This window comes from Xiphophorus couchianus, chromosome 11, assembly GCF_001444195.1.
Source record: "Xiphophorus couchianus chromosome 11, X_couchianus-1.0, whole genome shotgun sequence".
Taxonomy (NCBI): domain Eukaryota; kingdom Metazoa; phylum Chordata; class Actinopteri; order Cyprinodontiformes; family Poeciliidae; genus Xiphophorus; species Xiphophorus couchianus.
In genome coordinates, this window is record NC_040238.1 from 11,972,215 (window position 1) to 11,994,465 (window position 22,251).

The 22,251-nt window shown below is 40.9% G+C and overlaps 2 protein-coding genes across 3 annotated transcripts; both read left to right on the forward strand.

The window, feature by feature from the left end:
* Positions 1 to 2,833: 2,833 nt before the first annotated feature.
* Positions 2,834 to 8,772, forward strand: LOC114153094 (solute carrier family 35 member F2-like). Of its 2 annotated transcripts, none has more exons than XM_028031400.1 (9): positions 2,834 to 3,088; positions 3,612 to 3,717; positions 4,418 to 4,590; positions 4,847 to 4,974; positions 5,144 to 5,303; positions 6,183 to 6,339; positions 6,444 to 6,496; positions 6,581 to 6,735; positions 6,887 to 8,772. In XM_028031400.1, the coding sequence occupies exons 2-9, from the start codon at positions 3,629 to 3,631 to the stop codon at positions 7,088 to 7,090; spliced, it is 1,119 nt and encodes a 372-aa protein (XP_027887201.1). In that variant the 5' UTR covers positions 2,834 to 3,088; positions 3,612 to 3,628; the 3' UTR covers positions 7,091 to 8,772. The 2 variants fall into 2 exon arrangements, with proteins under 2 accessions (XP_027887201.1, XP_027887202.1); XM_028031401.1 differs by having other exon boundaries at positions 2,844 to 2,978; positions 6,887 to 7,090.
* A 1,184-nt stretch (positions 8,773 to 9,956) lies between these two features.
* On the forward strand, positions 9,957 to 21,878 carry elmod1 (ELMO/CED-12 domain containing 1). Its single transcript, XM_028031403.1, has 11 exons — positions 9,957 to 10,101; positions 10,261 to 10,328; positions 12,546 to 12,691; positions 13,763 to 13,791; positions 13,886 to 13,983; positions 14,058 to 14,187; positions 14,342 to 14,475; positions 15,202 to 15,270; positions 16,491 to 16,541; positions 17,649 to 17,782; positions 18,441 to 21,878. The coding sequence occupies exons 2-11, from the start codon at positions 10,312 to 10,314 to the stop codon at positions 18,614 to 18,616; spliced, it is 984 nt and encodes a 327-aa protein (XP_027887204.1). The 5' UTR covers positions 9,957 to 10,101; positions 10,261 to 10,311; the 3' UTR covers positions 18,617 to 21,878.
* Positions 21,879 to 22,251: the final 373 nt, after the last annotated feature.

Below are 22,251 nucleotides of genomic sequence, written 5' to 3' on the forward strand. Positions count from 1 at the left end.
TGCTGTATTTTTATTATTCATCAGCTGGTGTTACTTTCAAATAGTTAAAATAATATTTCACACTTAATGCCAGGGCCCCAAAAAGGCTTCGGTGCCTGTGGACACAGTTTCATTAACGGCCTCAGTTAGACCTCCACGTACATGGCTTCCTGTTGATTCAGCAGTAAATAAAACATATTCTCATGCTTTTGATGGAGCTGTTCTAAAACTTTTAGACTGACACATTTCCACAGTAGGAACCAGGATGGAGGACTGGAAACCAGTCTGGGGTGGTTTTCCTGGTCTTGGCCTTGGAGTAGAACCGGCCGTGATGTAACAAACCCTTATTGTTCTCTAAAAGATGTTGTTTTATTGTTTTTTACATTTATCATAGCTGTTCAACTATTTTGCAATGCAAGTTGATGAATTCAGTTTAGTGATTGTATGTCTATGTGTGGCTGCATTTAATAGCTTAAATATTAGTTTAATATGACAATTATTAGTTCCATGCCAGGGCTGAGAAATTAACTGTTTTTCCAGTAATTTTTGTACTTCATGGTGTACAAAAAAGAATCAAAAACAATGTTCCTTGTGGCCTTCAATTTCCAAAACCAAAATTTTCCAGGTGTTTTGTTTCTTGAATGCAGTTCTGACTTGATTGTTTGAAAAAAAATAAAATAAAATGCAGTTTACTTCCAGCAAAAATGTGGACAAAACAATAACTAAAAATGTCTTACAACTTGGATGGAAACAAAAGTTGATTCAGATGTTACAAGTGCAAAAAGTGGTGGAAAAAAATCATTTTACCACAACCTCCTGTCATCACATCAGACATTTGACAAACAAAAGACGTCCACCACGTTCCCCGGTGTGTTCTTAAATTATGATTTACAGAATTCAGCATACAGAGCCACAACAATGTCCTGAAATTTTAGTCAAACTCTAACCGTTCAGGCTTGTCTTGTTGTCTTGGGAGAACTGGCCTTGACTCCATTCCCTGCTTGGAAGATATTACAACATGTTACAGAAAAATATGCTTTGTCCTAAACCTTCAGTTCTAAACCTTGAGAATCAGAGTCCTGACTGATTCTCAAGGTTTAGAACTGAAGGCCAAGGAAGCTAGGAACAAAGTGTCATTATTTCTCATTTCTTTATTATCAGTGAGTTAGCCAACAATTGGTGTTGTTCACAGAAGACATGTTTCGGTGAAATATCGTCTCTGCTGCCTGGATGATCAGCTTTTCAAACGTCACAATAGCTAACAGACAGCAACAGTCTTCAGTCAGAGGCTTTTCAGACTGACTGCTATCAGAGGTCCGTCCTGCCCACAGCATCACCATTCACAGCGGCTCTTTGAACAATACCAGCTAGAAACATTTAGTTTACTTTTGGGATAAATAAAGCATTTTTGAATTTTAATTAATCAAATGTCTTTCCTAAAATGCCCAAATAGTTATTGACAGTTTTTTAAAACTTTTATTTTATAGCATGATGTAAAATATCTACGGTAAATATGACACACACACACAAAAAAGCTAATTGTCTGGCGGTAAATACTTCCCCAAATCATATTTATGGATCTTACCAAGCTCCGCCCACAACCGACCCACGTGACAGCAAGTCTCACAAACAAAGCCTCGCGGTGCGTTGTTTCTATGTAAACATGACTGGATTAGTGCATCATTTCTACCGGATTTTCACAATATATCAGCTACTAAATGGACAGAGGAACTAACAAGTTCATGTCATCATCTGGGAGGAGGTTACTGGTTTCTCAGTCACAAGCTGGTTGCAAACCTGAGGCCAGCAGGTGTCAGTCAGTTATGGTAGATCTGAACTTTGGTTTGATGACGTCAATATGAGAAGCTACAGACTGATAGGAGGAACCAAAGAGCTCTGTAAAGGTAAAGGCAAATCTTCTGAAGTTGGGATATAATTAATTTAATTTCACATAATTATCGCGGTAGAAGCCATTTGTTTGTTAAAATTTTATGAAATATATTTGTTCTATTTGATGTTTGTTGTGAATGACGTAAACGAACGAGGTAATTAGTCCAACGTTTAGAAACTACAGCGGCTGTAATGCGCCACAGCAAAGGGAAACAAAGGTAAAATAACCGGAACAGGTGATCAACTCAAAACTATTCATACCTTTTTACTCTCTCTCTCTTTGTAGTTTAAGCACACCTGTTACCGTGGCAACCGCCTGCGCCCCACAAGACGAGCAAAGATTACTAAAAACATAACATTCAGTCCGTTACCATTTCAAGTTTCCAGGCTTGATATTTATTTATCGATTATTAATCAGCGCTTCCCTGAACACAGCGATGGTTGATTGACTAGCTGTACTTGGTGCTAGCGTGGCTAACATGAGTAACAGTTTAGTCCAAAGCCTTTTCTGCTAAAATAAAATCTTTAGTGTATGTCAGATACAGACACATTGCATATTGATCTGTTTAGCTAATGTAAGACTGTGTAGCAGACAGGCTTCAAGGTGTAGAAGTTGTATCAGTTCTGCCATTATGCTGTACTTAGCTAACGGGAAGCTAAGTGTGTTTGTGAGACGGGCGTGGGCACGTGTCCACGTAGAATGGGCATCAGCCAATGAAAAGCGGCCCCTGTGTTACGGTCCATTGCATATTAAAAGCAGACTGGAAAAGCAGCAGCCCTAAACCAATGAATGATTGGTTTAGGGCTAAACCAATAGCGTACGCGTCCGTCAGCTCCTCTTCAACCAATCAGAGCGCAGGAGGCGGGCTTTATTTTTTTAATTTTCCTCCCCTGCAGGGGTCTTTTTTGTGGGCTCTGGTGTCCCTTATATGAAAGTAGGCTGACAGGAAAGGAGGAAGAAGACGGGGGAAGACATGCGGCAAATATCGCCGGGTCCGGAAATCGAACCCGCGACGGCCTCGTCGAAGACTCGAGGCCTCCAAACGTGGGTCGCGCTGTCCCATACCACGCCACCACACCACGCCCCACGCAAGCTTTATTGACACGAGGTTAGAGTGAGTAGGTCCTGGGAGGCGTGTGAAGATAAAGCTGAAATACGATCAGTATTTTCGTCTGGAAAATATCTGAGCAATGAAATGAGATGACAGGGGAGAAGAAGGTTTGTTCACGTTCATGTTTTTAAAAACGTTTTTCTCTGTATTTTAGCCGAGAGTTGTTTAAAAACACAGAGAAGCGCCGATCAGCGCCGCCTGGCTCGTGTGTAGAGCAGCTAGAACAAATTCCACAGAAATAGTAACAGTTTTAACATTTCTGCGGTTCTTGGCAGGTAGTTAAAGCTGGTCAACTGGAATAATACAAGCTGTAAGACTCAATCAGGGTCCCTGTAACAATCGGCTTATTTCTTTTGGAGCGAAAGTGTAAACTTATCATTTAAAGTAAGTGTTTTCAAGTTTCCCAGTTGAGCCAAATGATTCAGATTGTTTGCTTTGGTCTGTTCCTCATTTTCTGCAGAATTACATTTATGTTTTGCCATTATGAAAAAAATATATATATTAGAAATTTTCTTTTCCTCTGTGAGAAGGAACCAGGGTTTTTGGATATTTGTCAGATTTTCTGCTCGGCTTGTCAGATGAAGATGACTAAAAATGACATTAACTCTGTATTTAATCCCGTGGGGCCAGGCTGAGCTGTCACAGTGATGGAGGGGCCCACAGAGGACAGCCTGTGTGGCAAATGGAGAAACGGCTGCAGATTGGACAGAAACAGGCTGAAGGACATTTTCTCATGGTGAGCAGCGCTCTGTCCGTCTTATCTATAGCTTTTAGTTACTGTGTGTAAAATATTTCTTCTTGGACTGTTTTGTCAGATTTATCATGTGTTGCTGGTCCTTCAACTTTTATTCAGATTTTGCATTGTGCTCTGCATGAAAGTAAGATATTTGGCAAACTGAAAGGACTTTCCAGCCCTAATGGCCACAGCAAGTGTACATGTTAATGACAGATCTAACGCTAACCAAGGAAAGACTTGAACATTTCCTCTTCATAAACACACACCACTTAGAGTTGGTTTGTCACATAAAATCCTAATGAAATACTTGGACGTTTGGTTTTGTAATGGGACCGTGAATGAACAGTTAAAGGGGGTGAATAGTTTTCAAAGGACAGGAAAAAGTTTTAATTAGCCAAAAATGGCGAGGGAGAGGAAAGTAGCTCAGTTACGCTAGCTTGACTTTGACAACTTAACATGTAGACATGCGGTGGAATTAGGTGCGTTTTGGTTCAGTTAAAGTAAAAGGCGACCCAAACACCAACTCTGACAGATCATCAGGAGAGCAGGTGTTTAAAAAAAGCTAATCAACCACCGCTGTGGCAGATTAGCTAATTTAGATTAGCTAACCACAGCAGTAGCCAATCTAATAAGTAATCACAAAATAAACATCAAGCCTGAAAACATAAAACTGTAACTCACTCTCTCTCTCTCTCTGCAGCCGGCTGCTGAAGACCATCGCCATGGGCCAGGTCCTGTCCCTGCTGATCTGTGGGACGGCGGGCAGCTGTCAGTACCTGGCCGATGCCGGGGTGGAGACGCCCATGCTGCAGAGCTTCCTGAACTACGCCCTGCTGCTGCTCACCTACACCCCTACCCTCTGCATCCACCGAGGTCAGAACGACTGCCTGGGAATCTGAGCATCCATAGCAACTTCCTCACTTTGATTTTTATTTTATTTTTTTAAAAACTGGTGCAATTAAAACTTGCCCTTTAATGGAAGAAAACAGAACTGTAGTGATTTATTTACCGGGTAAACCATTTTTGTTTTATTTTTGCTGAATAGTGGATCTGCTCTGTGCGGAAAGTTGTTGCGTTTTTCTGCAAACCTGGGAGAAAATGGCGTCTGCCTGCCAATGTGTTCCTGCAGGTGACGCCAACATCCTGAAGATCCTCAGAACCAAGTGGTGGAAGTATCTGTTGATGGGTCTGGCCGATGTGGAGGCAAACTACATGGTGGTGAAGGCGTATCAGTTCACCACCCTGACCAGCATTCAGGTACGGAGGAAACGCAGGCAGCTGCAGCAAACTGTCGTTATCCAAGGCGTTTCTTTTCAAGTGATGCAGAAAAGTGAAATGATTCACATTTTAAATGAGCCAGAAATCATTTTAACTGAAAAATGTTTCATTTTTATCGCCGAATGTGTTTCCTGCGTTGTGGTTCCAGCTGCTGGACTGCTTCGTGATCCCGGTGCTGATGGTTCTCTCGTGGATCTTCCTGAAGACGCGCTACAGGCCGCTGCACTTCGTAGCCGTGGTGGTGTGCCTGTTGGGGGTGGGGGCCATGGTGGGGGCCGACATCGTAGCCGGGAGGAACCAGGGATCCGGTAAGGACGCTTTCAGTCTGGTGTTTCACTGCTGAAGAGCGATGATGCTGACTCTGGTTAGTTAACAGTGTCCAATCGGTGAAGTGGTGAATCTGCAGCTCTGCTGTGAGATGATGAAGTTAATTTGGTGAGAAACTCAGAACAAATGAGAGCAGTAACATGAAGACCCAACAGACCGGCACTCTACCCAGGGATTTAAAAGCGCACTTTGGTCAAAGATTCTGTCAGCATTCAGACATACGTAATGTCTGCTCCAGTTCTGACCTGCATCTTTACTCTGATGTATCAGAATGGTTTCTGGGAGGCATGCAGTTGTTGTGCATGTCTCATTTCTTTCTGTCTATCTGCAGTTGATTTCATAACTTTAAGCTAATGCTAACCATGAAGTGCATGACAGGGAAGTTATCACACTGGTGCACATTTAGGCTATATTTATACAGGAGGCGAGTGCAACACAAATCGGATTTTTTTGCACATGTGGGACCAATATCCGATTTCTGAACAGCAATTTGAACAGCCCAGTTCTGATCTTTTTATCCCTCAAAAATCCGATTTGTCCCACTTCCATATGTGGAACTAAATTAGTTTTATTTCTGAATCTTCAAAGCATCTTTTGAACTTTCAGCATGAAGCAAAAATAACAACTCAAGAGAGATTCTTGGATCAGAAAATTACTTCTCTGTTTTTCTTTAAAAAAAAAAAAAGATGGTTTGTTCAATTGTTTTACTCTGAAGATCTATTTACAATATTTTGGACCGTGATATGATTTTTATTTTGCTTTTATGTTCACTAATTTAATTTCATCTCCTGTGTTTTCTGCTGGACTAAAGGTTTTTATTATCTCCAGTGTTTCTAACTGCCAGTTTTCCCTCCATGCAGAAAGTGATGTGGTTCTGGGTGACGGCTTGGTTCTGCTCAGCTCCGTCCTCTATGCTGTGTCCAACCTGTGCCAGGAGCACACGGTGAAGAATCTGAGCCGGGTCGAGTTCCTGGGAATGATGGGACTGTTTGGGACTCTGATCAGCGGCGTGCAGCTGTAAGTCACTGTTTAAGAGCTCCTCCATGTTGGAACCGTTAGCCTTATTGTCTTAGCTTCTGTTTCTACAGCTTTGAGTTTACTCGTCTGCTTTCTGATTTCAGGGCTGCACTAGAAATCAATGCTGTTAAAGCGATAAAATGGGATCTTTACGTCTGTAAGTCAACAGCGTCACCTGAATCTGTGATGGTGCTTCCTGTCTCTGGTTGCTAAGTAACAGCCATACGTTATTGTCCTGCAGTCATGCTGTTTGCGGTCTACGCCCTGTGTATGTACGCGCTGTATAGCTTCATGCCGGTGGTGGTGAGGCTGACCAGCGCCACGGCCGTCAACCTGTCACTGCTCACCGCCGACCTGTTCAGCCTGTTCTGCGGCCTTTTCCTTTTCAGCTACCAGGTGAGACCGACTGCCACCGAACGCTGTTAAAGCTTCGCTGTTAGAGACCACCTAGTGGCCATCGCTGGTATTGCATGTTTAGTGCATTAGCTGGTCCTCGGTGCTGTTACTAAATGGACCTTCTGTCGTCTCCATGTTGTTTCCTGCTCAGTTTTCTGTGCTGTACATCGTCTCGTTCATCATCATCACCGTGGGGTTCATCATGTTCAACGCCGTGCCGACGCTCTCCGCCGTACCGGACGGCGCCGGCCCGCGGGCACCTGACGCCGCCGCCGATCCAGCCGCCGACCGGCTGCTGGCTGCAGGCGGAGACGCTCAGAGAACCGGAACGGTCGAGATGTTCACGCCTCTCTGATGGAACCAGGTTCTGTAACCGAGGCCAGTTGCTGTTACGAGTTACACCGGATCGTTTTCTGTTCCAAAGCCAGTTTACAGTCCGGGTCACGGACCTTTTTAGTTTTTCCTGTTTCTGAATCGCTGAATTATGTGGCTGTTCCTGTTAAAGAATATTCAATATTCCTGATAGGTTTAGCAGGTCGGACCATCATTACAACCTGACTGTCGCTCTGTACTCCTCATTGCACCAGCATGTGGCCCCGTCTTCCCTTCCTACCTCCAGTAAACTAACCAGTACAGAACCAGTGAGCTGAAGCTGTTACACATTCATTAGTCTTTATTTTTGTAGTTCCATATTAGACTGAGTCTCAGAGATAAAACTGTTTTTAAAATTCTCCAGTCTGCTGATTCTGATCTCCATGCATAAAATATAAACCAGATTCCAAGCTTTAATCAAACAAAATAAAATAATATTTTAATAACTTCTTTAACTGTTCCTCTTGTCCTAACGGGTGCAGAAAGGTAAAAGTTTGTATTTCTCTGGACTATTTCTACATAATCACGTTTCTTACAGTAGACTGGGTAAATTGTTGTAAAATAACTTTTTAATTTTTGCCTTAAAATGGGTGAAAGCTGATTTCAAGTTGTTACTAAACATCCTGAAGGTCTCGAATACTTTTACCTCCAGAAAGTGAAATACTACCAAAAATGAAACAAAAGCGCAAATATTTGAAACCATCTGAAAATGTCCTAAATATTAATTTAGTTAAATACAGATAAACTGATACGACCGGACTGATCTCAGTGTCTGATGGACGGTAATCAATACTTAATAATATTATATTCACCTTTATTTTATTTTAGAGATGCAGCGATATCCAGATTTGTGCCAATATGAATATCTGATATTAAAACAACAACTGTTAAATTGCCAACATCTGATATCGGATATATTTATTGCCTCTTCTGACCTCATGAATACACAGCCATCCTGCTTCAGTTTAACATCCCAGAATCCTTTGCTGCATCACGACGAGTCACGTGAACAAGCCCCGCTCCTTCATGTGACACAAACAATAAATAAATAAATAAATTTCATCTGTTTATCGGCCCAGTTTCACTCATCGAACCGATACGATGCGTTACAAAATGGCCGATCAGCCGATACTGATGATGTTGACATTGATATTTTGGATATTCCTATTCTTTTTATATATATATATGTTAATATATATATATATATATATATGATACTGATAAATGGTGAACATCGTCTGATGCCAATATATGGTGCATCCCTAAAGCTTTCCAGTTGGACTTCAGCCAGTCTGTATATTATTTTTAACTCTGAGCTGCACTTTACATGAAGAAACACGTGAATGTTTACCTTCTGCAGCTTTTTATAGTTTTTATTTTGTGAGTCAGAGCTGAAACTTTGTCCACCAAGTGTCCTTTTGTTTCAACTGTGCATCCATAGATTGAAGCTTCGCCACCTGAGGAGGAGATTAAATTAATTTACTGTAAATATCTGGGACTGGATGTAAAAGAGTCTGTCGTCTAAATACCAAATTATTTGCCTTTTGTTGTCGTTACAAGTTCTGTTATGTTTTGTTATCAATTGACCAAAGATGAAGATGCTGTACATGTTACCATGCCGTCACAGTTTACTGTTTTATTAATAAATTGATTTATTTTATGAAATCTGCAGTCTGTCTCCTGTTCCAACTGATGGGTTTGGTGCCATCTAGTGGTGAGTTTGATGAATTCAGGCTTCAAATCATTTTAGTTTCTTTACTCCGATAATAAATCCATACCTCAGCACATTGTTGGGTTTTTATGTGATTAACTTTAGTAAACAACAATAAAGATTCCTCTCAGAGGTAAAGTTTAGAGTCGGAGGAAAAATTTTAATACGAGGACAAAGAGGTTAGTGCAGCGCCACCAAGTGGTGAGAAAATAAGGGATTAGAAGTGGTAAACCCTTGCATCCTAATGCCAGGCCGGATTTTTAAATGACATTTCCCAGAATCCAGCGGGATTCTGACGATCGGCGTGTTTTCTGGACTCGTCCTGAGCTGCAGGAACAAACCACGCAGCGCCGGGATGATGCATGTCTGTCTGCTGCAGTGTTTGCATGCGCTGCAGCTGTCGGCGCTATGGCAAGTCATTGTAGCATTTATCAGAGACCCTCATAACAAGACGACGTCTGGAATCATAACGTCAGTTCAGTTCTGAAATAATTGTTATATTTACGTTCATCTGACGTCCAGGAGCGAATCGAACAGCCAGCAGTGAACCAAAAATCAAACAATGAGAAACGAGTTTTTTTTTAGCTGCACTTATTGAGGCCTAATGGAGCTTTAATTAGTTAGAAATGTCATAATATCATAATCTACAGTTCTGTTTATCCAGAATGTTAATATCATTTCACGTAAGAAGAAACCTGTCGGTCAGGTTTGATATTATTTTACATCTAAATCTGCCAGGGGTATGAATCATTTTGGCCTCAGCCTGCTTTTCAGGCTTTACCAGAGGAGCTCAAACTCAGCTAAAAGTTTATTTCAGTTATTTTAGGCGGCAGCCTCACATTATGGAAAAATTCATGGGTTAGGATGGCCTAGTCAAAGTCCAGACTGAGACTGTAAGGTGTTCTCCGTCCAACCTGCAGAGAACGGTGGCTGCAAGCGCATGCCACACTTTTCAGAATGTCAGTGATTTAAAAGAAGAAGAAGAAGAAACATATGGACGGTGTTGGAACAGGACAAAACGTGAACTACTTCAAGGGGTATGAATACTTTTGGGACGCCTGTAGTTTAGTTAAGCTCACACTGAGTTGTTTTTCCACACGATCCATCCACGCGTCCAAGAAACGGAACTTGGTGATCGATGACGTATTGGTTCCAGGGTGTCAGACTAAATGCGGTGACGGCTTGCCATACCGTCGGTGGCCGTCATGGAGGCGCAGCAGAGGCTGTAGCTGGGCAACAAACGCAGGATCCCTCCGCTGCATCGCCTCGCGTCATCAGGACAGGTAAGAAAACAGTTCACTTCTGCACCTGCCACCGAACCGGACCGAACCGAACCGATCCTGCAGGGATCCGGGGATCAGGCTCGGCGCGGCGGCCTGTCAGCACCGCGGACAGCTCCGGATATCCGGGCCCGAATAACAGAGAATCTGCTCTGTCCTCAGGTCCACGACCGAACCGAACCGAACCGAGCCGAACCAGCAGGAGCCGCCAAGATGAAGCACTTCCTCCGGTAAGAATCAAGATGGAGGCTTGGAAAGCAGACGGAACCGAACCGAACCGAATGGGTTTTACCTGCGCGGCTGACGGGCGAACCGAGAAAATGAAACATCTGATTAATTCATGAACGGAGTTTCTCTGCAGGCGCAGAAAGAGCCGCTCTGCTTAAAGCCCAGCATGTTGGACAGCTTTTTATTTCAGAGGATTTTAGTCCTGGAAAAAAAAAAATCACTCTTTTCTTCAATCTGTGTGTAATTTATTAAACTGGTAAAATCCAGATGATCCTGACTCCATTTCAGGGTCTGTGACTGTTCAGCCTTTGGATGATAAACACCTGAATCAGATTAATGGTTAATGATGAGCGGCGGCCTGAACTGCGGGATGTAAAATAATAAAATCCAGCCGATTTTAGAGGACATGTTTACACTGCTGGCGATTTAAAAGGCATTAAACAGATAACATAACATAACATAACATGACATAACAAACATAGAGGACTTTCAGGTTTTAACCAGAAGCTTAAAATAATTTCAAAATCTGTTTCTGGTCACAATTTTTATTCTAAGTTAGAAGACAGTTATCACTCTAAAAGAAACCTTTAAAATGCTGGAATTTTACATGTTTAGCCACGATGTATTATTTCAATAATAATAATAATAGTAATTTATTATTAATAATAATAATAATAATAATAATAATATTTATTTTCCATAATATAAACTATTGCTGCTCTAATCTGCTGCTGATCCTTTTTGCTGCAGCGCTAAAGCTAACTAGCTAGGCATAAACAGAAGAGACTTCAGCTCTTATTTTAGTTTCTCTTCTTTATTTATAACATGGAGATAAAATAAAATAATGTTTATTTCTTTGTCTTTCACTTCTTATCAGTCAGTACTTCAGTTCAAATTGTATAAACAAACATCCTGTTTTTCTGCATGACGTTTGAAACAGCAGCTTGTCTTTTTTTTTTTCTTTTAGCTGAATCTGAACCAGGCACGTGCAGAAAGGGGGGCGAAGGCGGCTTGAGCCCCTTTTATCCTTGATGCCCTTTTTGATTTTTTTTTTCATAAAAAATTGTTCAAATTTTTTTTTAATTTTAATGTTTAATCTGTATGTCAGAAGGCCTGTTTGTGCCCCTCAGCAATAATATTTAGCTAAATATAATAATTTAGTAAAAATAAACTAGTCTGGCTGCCCTCAGTCTAATAATGACTCTCAGAGCCTCCATGTTGTTCAGACTCCGGGTCCATGGTGAGGAGGAGGCGGATCTGTGTCCTCTATCAAATTATGGGCAAGAATATTTTTTCATACACTGGTTTGTAGGTCTGATGTTGATGTTAGAAAAACTGTTTCTGTTTATATTTTTATAATCGTCCTCGCTATAGCGGGACAAAACCCGCCTCGCCCATAAACACAGAAATGTTTTGGCTGCAGAGAAACTTCTGACTTTAACTTCATCATTCTGCTAAAAGCCCGGTTCACTACAGGCAGCTTGAGTCGGATAGAAACCAACAGCAGCAAAAAGCCAAACATGCCACAAGGAAATGAATCAAAATGTCTCCAAAGCATCGGCGGACTGACAGGGGCCACCAGGGGATTCCAGGTAGATTCCAGGTGGATTCCAGGTAGATTCCAGGTAGATTCCAGGTAGATTCCAGAGATGTGCATTGCAGCAGCTGTTCCTCCAGGGCCGGCCCAAGGTAATATGGGGCCTTAGACAGAACCCCCCTCCCTCCAGAACCCGTCCTACTAAGAACCTCAGCATCACTAACGTGTTTAAATATCGATCAGGTGAATCTGTGAGAAGGAGACCAGGTTTATTGGCCCAGTTTAAAATCAATCACTGATTATTGGTTATTTGCTGTGATGCATTTGTGAACAAACCCAATTCAAACACAAGATTACACCATATTGTAGCCATGGTAACGCAACAATCAAACTATCAAGATGATTCTTTAAACCTTTACAAAGTAAACGTCCTAATTAAATCCTAAATGTACTATTTATTTTTCTCAGCTGAATGCATTAAATAAAATGTAATAACATTGTCATTCTCTATAAATGATGCTACAGGTTTAGTTCTACATGGTCTGTGTTATAATTAAACCATTTCTAGGGGCCCCTGAATGTCTGGAGGTAATTTTCACCTTTTAAACATGAAATAATGATCCAATCTGTAGATTCAGATTCTGCCTGTGTTTTGTGTATTTTTTTTGTTCCTCCTCTGCAGAGTGGTGACCCAGTTCTTCGTCTTCCTCTACTGTAAATGTCTGTGGCGAGGCCTGAAGTTCGTCACCAGGAAGTTTACGGGCCGCTGTGAGCTGCAGAGGATCTGCTACGGCAACAAGCCGGGAGCGCGCAGGACTCTGAAGATAGGTGGGCCGCCGCCGCGGCGCCTGCACGGATGCTGCCCCTGCACGGATGCTGCCCCTGCGCACCGTCATACCTGCAGGCTGCGCGGCGTTTTAATGTCACGGAGTTTAAAACTTGCTGCCTGATTCTTTAACGTCACATGAGAACAGGAAACCAACATCTAGAGTGAAAGATTCCCTCATGTTTAGAACCTGTTCTGACTTCATTACTGTAGGTTCAGAAATGAATCCATTAATAACCTGGAACAGCAGTTACAAAGGTCAGAGGTCAGGAGGTATTCACCACATTTCTATGTTTAAAGTAAGAGCATCATGTAAAATTTACTTTTTTAATATTTCCATCATATTAGAATGTTATTCCCTCATCAAAAACAAACCTGCAGTGTTGCTTTGATTCTTTCATGATTGAGAAATCCTTTAATCGCCATGGCAACCACACAGCTGTTTAAACGCCTGGGTGAACCTAGCCCCGCCCTCAAGGCACAGCTCCTCCCCCCCTCAGCTCCGCTAGACTAGCCAGCAGCAATTAGCAAACATCTGCAGTTTGCTAACGTCTACCTTTCAGCTGCTGCTCAGAGCAGCGCTGGTAAAAACGTTAAAGCGTCAATATAGGAGCCATGTTGGGATGACTTCCTGGAGGCGGAGCTTCAGGAAGAGCAGTAGTTTCTTAAAGAAACAGAGACCCAATTTCAAGGAGTTAAATCTGGAAGTGAAATAAGTTTTAAGTCATATTAGATATATGTAACATTTTTATAACCACTGAACGTAACACAGTTACTGGATTTGCTATAAAATGGCAAATACAGTAACTATATAACTAATACATAAAACATAAAACTGACAGGAGTAAAAACAAGAAGATGTTTTTAAATCAAGATTTTATTTTAAAAAATTAAAAAAAGCTCCAACCAACCCTGAATATTGAGTGAAAACTGAATCTCTGTTTCTGTCTCTACTGTTTGGAAAATTCAGTTTTAAAATCCTGATCCCTGTCTGACCGGCATTAATAGGATAATAATTAGTTATTTGGTCTTCTCATCATTTTTACTAACGCTGTTCAACGTTCTCCTTTCAGAGTCCTCCCTGCGTTACTCCAAGTATGAGGTACCAGTCTGCAGTCGGCACCATGTCGGATAAATAAGCCTACCTGTTCTCCACCTGTTCTCCTTCACCCTCTCCCTCTTGTCTTCCTGTGCAGCTGCTGCGGTCGGCCCTCAGCGTCCATCCTGACCAGGTGGAGAAGACCATCGACGACATCATGGCCCTGAAGAAGATCAACCCGGACACCAACCCGCAGTACGACTCCGTTTTATCCTGAGCGTAGTGGTAACTGAGGTCAGAGGTCACCCCGCCTGTCTCTGTGCCTCCAGGCTGGGCGTCTCGCTGCAGGCCAGCCTGCTGCAGATCGTGGGGTACCGGAGTCTGATGGCCGAGGTGGAGAAGCTCCGCAGGGAGCCGTACGACTCTGAAAACGCCGAGCATGAGAGCATGCTGATGAAGGTACAGCAGTCTGCTGGGAAAACCCAGAATGAGGAGAGGAAATATTCAATTAGCTTGTTAGTTATATAAACCAGTATCGCTGCACCTTTAAAGTATTTGGGAAAGCCCAGATGATGATGTCATGGCTTTGCGAGCTTCTGGTTCTGTGTCATAGTTGTGGAAGGAGCTGCGTCCCGACACGCCCCTCACCAGACGCATCTCCAAGCAGTGGTGTGAAATCGGTTTCCAAGGCAACGATCCCAAGACTGACTTCAGAGGGATGGGCCTGCTGGGACTGCAGAACCTGCTGTAAGCTCAGAACCAAGAAACCAACAAACTGTCACAATACGAGGCGCCACCTGGAAACATTTCAAATTAATTAGAGGCAAAAACTGGAGTTTATTCACTAAAGTCACGTTTGTGTTATTCATCCATTTATGAATGTCACTGTTAGCTACATAAATATTTAGCTTACAAGCTAAATTAGCTAGCTCAGAGCTAAATCTCTGAGCTAAATATTGAGCTAGCCATCTAGCTAGCTCAATATTTAGCTAGCTAAACCTTTTTAGCTAGATATTAAGCTACAAACTAGATATCTAGTTTTAAACTTTGTGAACTAAATTGTAGCTTGCTAACTAAATATTTATCCTCAAACTAAATATTTAGCTCTGAGTTAAAACTTTTAGTTGGGGCTTGCTAATTAAATAATTAGCTTCCCGCTAAATATTAAGGTTGTAGCTAAATATTTAGCTGGTAGACTAAATAATTATCTTACTAATGAAATATTTAGTTTCTGTGACATTTATAAATGAATGAAAACAGTGAGAGGCTGACAGTTTCCTCTTATAACAGGCAAATTTACTGAAATTATTGCTGCTAATTTTTCCTGTGTTTTTTTTTTTTTTTTACAAACGGCTCCTGTTAGTTTATAGCTGTTTATCTGAAAGCACGCTAACTCGTTGTTGGTTTGCAGAGGAAGCTAGCTGCAGTGTTTGCCTTGCTGAGCGTCTGTCCGCCTGCTCTGGATCTCTGCAGGTATTTTGCAGAACATGACAGAGCCGCGGCGCTGCAGATGCTCCAGGACTCACTGCAGCCAAAGCACAAGTACGTTGGCGTGACGTTTCCTGACCTGAGATCAGTCTGTGTTACTGGCTAGTTAAAGTCAGACCAGCCGCCGCTAGCCTCCATCTCTCTGCCTGCTTCGCTCCATGCCATCGCTGCCTCACTGTTCTCTTGACTGCTGCTGCTTCTCACTGACTCGTCTCATTTCTCAAATGAAGATACTTCTGTTTGTTTTGCTCTCCACCTTCATTTCTGCGCACTCCTTTACTTTCTGTCCATCTAGGAGTTCTCACAGAAAGCCCAGGTACTGACCTCCACTTTCATTCACTTGCATTGACCTTTCATTGATTTGTCCTTCAGGGTCAAGTTTCATATAGATGAACTGCATTTAAATAGTTTCTTTGTTACTTAAAGGTCTAAAGTTTTAAAAAAGAAAGCTGTAAAATAAAATTGTTTTGTTTCTGCATTCTGTCACATTTCAATGTTTCAGAGCATCAATAAATGTTGATATCAGACAAAGAATAATAATAATAATAATCTGGCCTGATTGTTACCATCTTTGTTAGCTAACAGGTTAAAGTTTATGGTGTTTGTGTTTTTATTTGACCTCCTGAAGCCAGAAAAGTTTCAGCAGATAGAAAATAACATTAAAACAGCAAAGCTGGTATAGAAACCAGAGGTCTCACTCTGACATAAACTCTTAGTTTTGTCTCTGGTGCGTTTTTGGTTAAAAACCAAATGTTTGTTCTTCACTCACTGCATGCAGAACAAACTAGGAGTACAAATTACAATGTAGTAAAAATACTCCTGAAAGTATTTTTTTTTCCTGAGTAAATGTAGCTGGCAACTTCTTGCCTCAGGTTTATATTTGTTTGATATTGAAATCATCTGAAGCCTTAAATGTGACAAAAAAGCAAAAAACAAAACAAAAAACAGAATCACTTTTTCCCGTGTCTGTTTGGTTTTTCAGTTGAAAATTAGTTCTGGGTCTGCTGATGCAGCCGCAGCTCAAAATGTGGCTTTTATTTGATCAGAACCTCTGAGACTTTATTAGATTATTTATACTTGTATTTATTAGCTCATGTTGCATCATTTAAACGATGCAACATGTCACAGTGTCACAGTTACGACACATCTGTGAACCAGCTCATGTAAAGCAGTTTACAGTGTGTGTGTGTGTGTGTGTGTGTGTGTGTGTGTGTGTGTGTGCGTGTGTGTGTGTGTGCTGCTTCCCACCGTGACTCACGGCGTGTCGTCCACAGTGAGCTGAACCAGCCTGACTGGGAGCAGAAGGTCCCTGACAAAGCCATCGGGTGAGTCTCTGTGAGTCAGTGGAGCGGATATGAGCGGTTAGTGTCTTACCCGCAGGTTCAGCTCGACTGGTTCAAGCTTTTCAAATGTTTTAACTGATTAATCAATCAGTTAAGTTTATTTTATATAGCACATTACAGCAACAAAGTGCTTTACATCATAAAAACACAAAAATAAAAAAATCACAAAAACATCATACAGTCATAGATTTGAGAACAAAATTTGGATTTAATTAATGAGCCGTTAATTATGGTTCAAAAGCAACTCTAAATGAACTCAGTGTTTCAGCATCTCTGCAGTTTTCTAGAAGTTTGTCCTTCACATTACGTTGGTCTGTCACAACAAATAAAAACAATAAATGACATTGCTTTTGGTTGTAATGTGATAAAATATGAAAAGTTTACTGGCTCCAGAGGTGGCAGAGTTCCCAAATTTTATACTCAACCAAGAGTAAAAAGTAGCCAAGAAATGACTCAAATCAGAGTTAAAAGGTATTTGGTAAAAAGTCTGCTCAAGTACTGATAACTGATCAAATCATCAATCATTTAGTATTAGAAAAATTACACAATCAGATGGACCAAAATATAAAATTAAGTGGAAATTTTGGTGTTTTAAGGCCAAAAATGACAATAATTCATATAAGCAACAAAAAATAAAATCAGGCAAAAAAAAAAATTCTTTCAGTAAAAAAACTGAAACTTTAATAAAAACTGCAGGTGTGTGTTTGTGTCTGGTGAGTTTCTGGTTACAACATGTTTGTTTTTCATTCAGTGGGTAGGAAATCCACACATTTCTTCCAGTAGGAGTAGAAATACTTCATAATAACATTACTCAAGTGAAAATAAAAAGTACATGGTAGAAAAAATGCTCCTAAGAGTAAATGTTTTTAAAAAAGTTACTCAAGTAAATATAATTACCCAGCTCTGACAGGGTGTGAATGTTTCTGAAAGGGTCGGTGGGTTCAGGGAACCTGAAGGTTTGGGGAACAAACAGCTCGGCTGGACCGGAGTTCAGCTGCAGACTCTTTTATGTTCTGCTTAAAGTTTACTGGTCCAAACTTTCGGTTCTGATCCTGTGATCGTGGCTCACCGTCTATTGTTTCCGTCCAGATATTCGTTCGCCATCGTGGGCATCAACATCACGGACCTGGCCTACTCGCTGCTGGTGAGCGGCGCCCTGAAGACCCACCTGTACAACGTGGCGCCGGAGATGGCCGGCCTGCAGCACTTCCAGCAGATCTTCTGTGAGCACCCACACCAACAACTCAACATTTAATTAAAAAGCTAAAGAACAATAACATTTTAACAACGAGAACAAAAACATTGAAGACCAAAACTGAAAAATGTAACAAAAAAGTAGAAATCTTGTTAGAAAAACCACATTTTGGCTCATAATTGCCGTAATAACCAAGTTGTTATGTTGGCTAGATTAATGTTTAGTTTGACATAAATATTTAGCTTGCTAATCAAATCAAGCTAAATATTTAGTTTACTAACTAAATATTTAATGAGCTAAATATTTAATTAGAAAGATTTAGCTCATTAAAGCTGGTAAATATTTAGTTATCTTTCCAATTAAATATTTCGCTTGAAACAAGATATTTACTTAGCGTGTTAAATTTTAGCCTCAAATGAAACACTTAGCTTGCTGGCTATATATTATAAGTATGGAGCTAAATGTTTAGTTAGGAAACTGAATATTTAGCTCTAAACCAAGTAATTAGCTAATATTTAGTTTGAAGCTAAATAAATAGCCTCAAACTAAACATTTATCTTGCTTATTAAATATTTAGTTTTGAAACATTGATCTTTGGAAATGAATGATGGTGAAAATATGATGTTTAAAAACTAACCCCCCATTCATCCATCCATCCATCCATCCACCCATCCATCCATACATAGGTTACCTGATGCAGGAGTTCCAGCGGTTCTGGATCGAGGAGGATCCCAGTGACATCATGGAGTTCAACCGGGTCCGCTCCAAGTTCCACCGGCGGATCCTGAGGCAGCTGAAGAACCCGGACATGGCTCTGTGCCCCCACTTCTCCGCCTCCGACCTCCACCTGGTCAACCTGTGACCCCCCGTCCCCCAGGCGACCTCCAGCGGGTCGGCGAAGCGTCACGCTGATGGTTCCTCGACCCGCTGGAGGCGTTTCCCAGCTAGCGTCATGGCGTCACTGCCAGCAGCTCACCGTCCCCGGCGCTCCGCCTGCTCCTGGTCGCCCTCAGGCCTCCACATCGTCTCCATGTCAGGCTGACACGTGTGTCCACATGAAAACTCACAGCAACACCAGAACCTGGGCCAGCAGGTGGCGATAATTGACCGAAGAAGTAAAAATATCACACAGGAAGTTGATCCTGAGAGTTCAGTGGAGCCCCGCCTATTTTTAGTGTTCACACATTTTTCTGTGAGACATAACTACAAATAATTCATGGATTGTTTTGTACAGTAAAATACTCGTAAATTATCATAAACAAAATGCTTGGTTTTTACTGTGCGTATTAATCCATATTCAGGTATATTTGATGTGTGAAGTGTTAGATTAGGCAGTTCTAAATGTTTAGAGCAGATCTGTGGTATTCAGATATTTTCTCACGTCCTCTAACTGCGGGGCTCCATTGCAACTTATCATTCTCCCAAACGACAAAGCTAATCTTTTATTTGAATTACTTTAATTAGTGGCAGAGACGTGCAAGCGTCGCAATGCAAACTCCAAAACACACAAACAACAAAAGCAAAAAAACAAATGTGACGGAGAAACGCTGCCAACCCCCCCAAAAAAACAAAAAACAAAAATGAAGTCCTCCAGACCACTAGGGGGAGTCTGGAGTCTGTAATGTTACCTGCCTAATTCTACATAGCACACCTTTTCATTCTTCCTCCGTCTTTCACCTGGACATCCCGTCTTTCTTTGTGTGTTTTGCTGTTTGCTGTGCATTTGCACCTTGTCTTTGGCCAAAAACCACAAGCCATTTCTCCTGCTGGCCTAGCGTGTTTGTTTTGGTTGTATTTACCCAGAATGCCCTGTGCTGCAGTCCACTTCCTGCTTTTGGAGCGGTCTGCAGTCCGCTTGGTGTTCTCATAAGTATTCAAACCGATCCAGAGTTCACTTTAACCAAGCCCAGATCGAGGTTTGGAGGACCAGAGTTAGGTTAGCGTTCACACCTCACCAACAGAACTGGACTTTAAACACATTAAAGAACTTTAAAAAAAAAATCCAGATTTTAGCACAGATCTCTGTGGTCCACTTCAACAGAAATAAGTTTAACAACAAAAAATGCTCAGTTAGCTGTTAGCATGTGGACGAGAAGTTCAAACACAGCAGAAAGTGTGGAAAGTATCTGTTAGGGTGGAGTTAGCCTCGTGCTAAAGCCAGGTGCAGATGCTATAATCTGGTTATTTCCCTGAATCAGTTTGACCTTTCAGACAGTTTGACCTTGAATCAGTTTGACCTTTCAGTCTCTTTGACCTTGAATCAGTTTGACCTTTCAGTCAGTTTGACCTTCCCGTCTCATTCACTGCCTCCGGCTGCAGCTCAGACCACCAGCATCAGGACGACCTTGGCGATTGTAGCTGCTTCTCTCCGTTTCATCGTTGCTTTAAGGAATCGTGTCGATTGTATCGCAGCCGTTTCACCTCAGACATGAACATTTTCACCATTTCATCCGTAAAAGCCGTCTGTTGGGATGTTGACGTGCCGTTAGCGACGCGTTTTGTGTTCAGATGTTTCTGACGTAGTTAGAGGAAAAGCTCCTGGTGGTTTTATGAACTTAAGGAGCTGCTTCACCTTGTATCTGCATTATTGAAACTGCCATAGATTGTAATTTACATTTTCTGGACACTTGAACACGAGGGACGTCTTCTTGCCAAAAACACTCAGCAGCAGTTAGTTTGTAGCTCAATATTAAACACAAAACCACAAAAAAAAAAAACGCTAAATGGTGTTGAAATATTTCAATATGAAAGTTGAATCACTTATAAATATTTCACATTTCAGAGTTTTTGCACATTTTCTTCTGTTCTGAATGTTTGAATCTGTTTCATTTCCTGAATGTTTCTATAGTTGTTTCAGCCAAAGCAATAATTTCCTTTGGTTTCTGTAAACGCGCCGCGCGTGCCTGCTTGTTTCGCTTTGTGGGTCGGAGCTGAAGGTCAGGCTGCTGCACACACACCAAGAGGTCAAAGGTTAAACAAACCTGTTCTAGTCACCGTCTCTCCGGTGTGCATATCTTCAGATAAGATATTTTAAAAAACGTGTTAAAGTTATCAAATTAGAATTTGTTAGAACTTAAACTAGTCAAGCTGTCAAATCTACAATAGTCCTTAATGCAAATACTAAACATTTAATCAGATGTTTGTTAAGATATTAAAAGTACTTTTTGAATATTTAAACACAGAGATCCAAAGGTCTATTAAGAGCAAAAAATAAAAACTTAATAAAATGTAAGGATAAGTTTAACTGGGTCACTTTCTTACTTTATTTTGTTTATTTACTCTGGAGGAACGTAGTTTTAACGGGAACCATGTAAATAAGATAAAAAATCAGGACTTCAGAGTTAAAATTTAATCATGTTCCATAGTGATAGCTTGGTGGTCACGTGGAGCTGTTAGCAGTCAGTATCTTACCTGCAGCAGATGGAAATGTTAGCTTGACTCGCCAAGTTTCTCCAAACTGAATCTGTTTATTTCTCCAGAAATCATTAAAAACAAAAAAATTAAATTAAACATTTAAATCTTTATACTTTCACTACTGGGTGTCAGAAACAACCAAAGATTGTTAAACCTTTCAGTTTATTTTTTAAATTTCTCATCTTGATATTTTTATGACCCTTCAGCTTTGACAGTCATTAATCTGAAATAAGAAATGAGTTTTATTCAGACTAAAGAGTCGTAAACGTCCCGTTTATTGGTTCAGCAGCAGTTTGATTGTCTCAGCTCTAAGTTGCACATTTCCTTTAAGGTCGTTGCTTTGCTTTAATATTCATCACCACGGTGTGAAAATCCTTAAAATGTACAGCATCAATGTTTACTGCCACTGCTGGTTGTTTGGGTCGAGTTGAAGCTTTTAGTCGGTGTTTAGCAGCCGCTGAATGTTTCTGATTTCACCTCGTTCTGCCGCCTTGCTTTGCTCCAAACTATTTTAGGTTAATCTGGTCATCTGTGGCATTCCACTGTAATCTAGATGAATTTAGGCTCCAGTATTCTGCTTTAATCTGCATGGATGTTTTCATTCTGTATGCTTCACTAAAGTACTGTAGCGGTAATTGTAACTGTGGATTTAATTTGTTTGTGCTGTACTTTTAGAAACATTAATAAAAATTAAATGTCAGTTAAATTTGGCTTGTTGTCTTTTTGTTTCTGTTTTCTGTTATTGATATAATAATAACGTGTCAAAGTGGCAGGAGGAGGAAGCTTTAGCATTCATTTAGATGTTTGGTCATAAAAAACAAACACAGCTGCTCGTTATTTTTCTTAAATTAGGTCAAAGGTCAGAATCTTGAATTGACGTAATTTATTCTACCAGGTAAAAGCAGCAGCAGTGAGTTTTTTGTTGTATTTTTGAAGAGTTGTGATGGACCTTTTTGAATTTCAGTGACCAGCAGAGGGCAGCAAACTCACACAAAACTGAACATGGTTGAACTGAGAGGGAAAAAAATAATACAACTTCAAGGTGTAAAAGTCATTATTTTAGCGAAATTACCCGATTTCTAA

Bases quoted from the DNA above. Each gene is read 5' to 3' on its own strand.
- LOC114153094 (XM_028031400.1), top strand. From the start codon at position 3,629: ATGGAGGGGCCCACAGAGGACAGCCTGTGTGGCAAATGGAGAAACGGC. The intron at 3,718-4,417 runs GTGAGCAGCGCT...CTCTCTCTGCAG, and splicing joins CTGAAGGACATTTTCTCATG to CCGGCTGCTGAAGACCATCG. The intron at 6,497-6,580 runs GTAAGTCAACAG...ATTGTCCTGCAG, and splicing joins AAAATGGGATCTTTACGTCT to TCATGCTGTTTGCGGTCTAC.
- elmod1 (XM_028031403.1), top strand. The intron at 12,692-13,762 runs GTGGGCCGCCGC...TTCTCCTTTCAG, and splicing joins GCGCAGGACTCTGAAGATAG to AGTCCTCCCTGCGTTACTCC. The intron at 14,188-14,341 runs GTACAGCAGTCT...TCTGTGTCATAG, and splicing joins ATGAGAGCATGCTGATGAAG to TTGTGGAAGGAGCTGCGTCC.